At 45.8% G+C, this 2,490-nt stretch overlaps 1 protein-coding gene across 1 annotated transcript in view; it reads right to left on the reverse strand.

Moving 5' to 3' along the window:
* The window catches only part of MYO16 (myosin XVI), a 407,489-nt gene that overhangs the window by 365,392 nt on the left and 39,607 nt on the right, over positions 1-2,490 (reverse strand). Inside the window, exon 2 of the mRNA XM_003800011.3 lies at positions 1,520-1,628. Coding sequence (XP_003800059.2) covers positions 1,520-1,628 — 109 coding nt within the window. The remainder of the gene's footprint in view (positions 1-1,519; positions 1,629-2,490) is intronic.

The following is a 2,490-nucleotide window of genomic DNA, read 5'->3' on the forward strand; positions in this document are numbered from 1 at the left end:
CTCCCTGTGGTTGTATGCAACTCAGTGTGGCTCAGAGAAACCAGCAGCATTTATTCACCATCCACATAGTCTTCACCTCCAGGTTCCCAGTTTATCTACTGTTGTTATCATTACAATTCTGTCAGAAGAACACTTAACCAAACATCCACCCTTGCAGTGCGTTGTTACATGGACACTACATGCAGTGTTATTAACTAGAGCCACCACCAGCTAGTTTTTCATGAAAATTAAAAATTGCACACTGCATGTGAAGTTTGGCAAAGTTCCAAATAATTAACTTCCCCAAAGTGAAATCTGCATGACTTCAAGCTTCATTCCCTTTAGAGGTAATGGAATATGTCTGCAATAAGCACACGTAACAAGAGCTGAAGACAGGCAGTGAGCACGCCCGTGAGTGATAGTCTCTGGGTGAGGAACCTGTAGTGTGGTACCCTGGATCCACCCCACCATCAGCCCCACCCAACCCCAACCTGAGAACCCTCAGCACCACAGCTGTTTCCACATCGTTATCACCCACCCCAGACTCAGGCAAGGCCACCACACCCACAGCTTTCACAGTTAATGGGACTAGTCAAGGACTCCTCATTATTAGCGTTCTAAGCCACCTCCAGGGAAACCTTCCTGACACAGGCATCTGGGGGCAGCAAAGCGCACAAGGAAGAACAAGGCAGGTGTGAGTTTCTCTGGAGGGGCTCAAGTGGAAGACTCACAAGCAGCAGCCTACAGCTCTTACAAACTAAACTTTTCAACTGGCCACAGGCTCATCCTCCAAGGGATTCAAATTTCCTTGTTACTTTATAAAATGCAAGGGAGATAAGGGCACAATTCTGTGACACCACCTTGGGTCCAGGGATTCAAGGAGCTCTCTCCTTCCCCAGGCTGTACTGACAGGTGGAATCCCAGGCTGCACTGACAGGTGGAATCCCAGGCTGCGTCTGTAACTGCTCACCCTCTGTCAATGAGAGCATCTGGGGGATGAGCCTGCTTCTCTCAGCCTGGTACAGTGATCGCAGTCTTTCCTTCTGAATACCTTTGTCTGTCTAAGTGGCACAGAGAGTGGATTTGGGGGGCAATGCGTGAACTGCCTTGGACTTGAGCTCTCAGTTACTTGGCTGTATGTAATTCTTACTACGGCTACCTGCCCCTCTGAGAATGCACTTCAGATGACCTTGCTGTGATTAGCTCAAAATCCATTTGTGCTGGTTCATGTCCCTTCCCTCCCAGGGGAGAAGAGATTATAATTACAAACCCAATTCCACTAATTACAGACACTAGATGCCTGTGACAATGTTCCTTCCTTATTGGCCTCCAGATTTCTGCTGGCTTTAACAAAGCTGTGTTACTGAGCCATAGTGAAGGGCGCAGACGGCAGCAGGAGCTGCAGAGGGAAGTTCCTTATTTGACATCATTTAGGGAAGCTGTGCCCAGCAAAGTCACATAAACATGCCTGTAAATACAAACAGTCACTTGTAATTCTACCAATCTATCTCTTCCTGCAGTGTTTCAAAGCTTCCCCTACCGTTCTCATCCAAATAGGTCAGCAGGATAGAGCTGGATTCGGTCCCCTCCATGGCATAGTCCAGTGGAATATTCCCATTAACGTCTTGGAGGAGGACATTGGCTCCAGCCTAGATAAATAAGAAAGAAAATAATATTACATACTGTTAAAATTAAAAGCAAATTAAAAGATTCACATCAATCTTAGCTGGGAAACAAATGCAGAAACAGTTTATGTTAGATGCAACCCTAAGGAGTCATGTAGGAAGCTACAATTGCTTTTTAGGACAAATATGTTAAATAACATGTAAAAACTCTATAAAATTTTCCAAAGGTTCCACTGGTCCTTGTGAGACCTGGGTCCCAGCTTCCTCTCTCCACTCCCATTACTAAGCCTGGAACATCTAATCAGTGTCTGCTCACTCGCGCACTGTGTAACAGCCCTGCACACTGTCCTGTGTCTAATGCAGCAGGGGCGTGAACTGCTTATAAGAATCTCAATGGCAAACTCTTCCATGAACAAGTTGAGTGTCGACAGATTGGCCCCAGTCTACCCTGTGCAATCCTCCTGCTCTTACTTCTCCACAGAAACTCACCTGGGTGCTCCCCTCACGCTATAAAGTCTGAATAAAGGCTATGCTAATGGATCCAGGTGGGTTTTCTCTTTCTGGAAAATTATTTTCTAATAGAAAGCATTATCTGTAGACATTAATGTATTGGCTACAGTAAATATGGTGATTCCACATCTTTTAGCTTCAAAAAGTCCTTCATGAGCATGGTACCTCTGAGCACTCCTGTCTCCTGTGTCATCCAACCGGCAGAAAGGTAGTCATAGATTTAGATTCCTCTTAAAAAAAAATGGTCACGTGAATTGTCACCACTGCTTTATGTTCTTTAATGAGCTCCATCAAATCCATTCGGCCTGGCTAACGTCCTCTCTCCAAGGGCAGGGTGTGACCATGCCTCACTGTCTAAGATCCCCATGTCCCTCCC

The sequence above is a fragment of the Otolemur garnettii genome, unplaced genomic scaffold, assembly GCF_000181295.1.
Source record: "Otolemur garnettii isolate 467f Iridium unplaced genomic scaffold, OtoGar3 scaffold00161, whole genome shotgun sequence".
Lineage (NCBI taxonomy): Eukaryota > Metazoa > Chordata > Mammalia > Primates > Galagidae > Otolemur > Otolemur garnettii.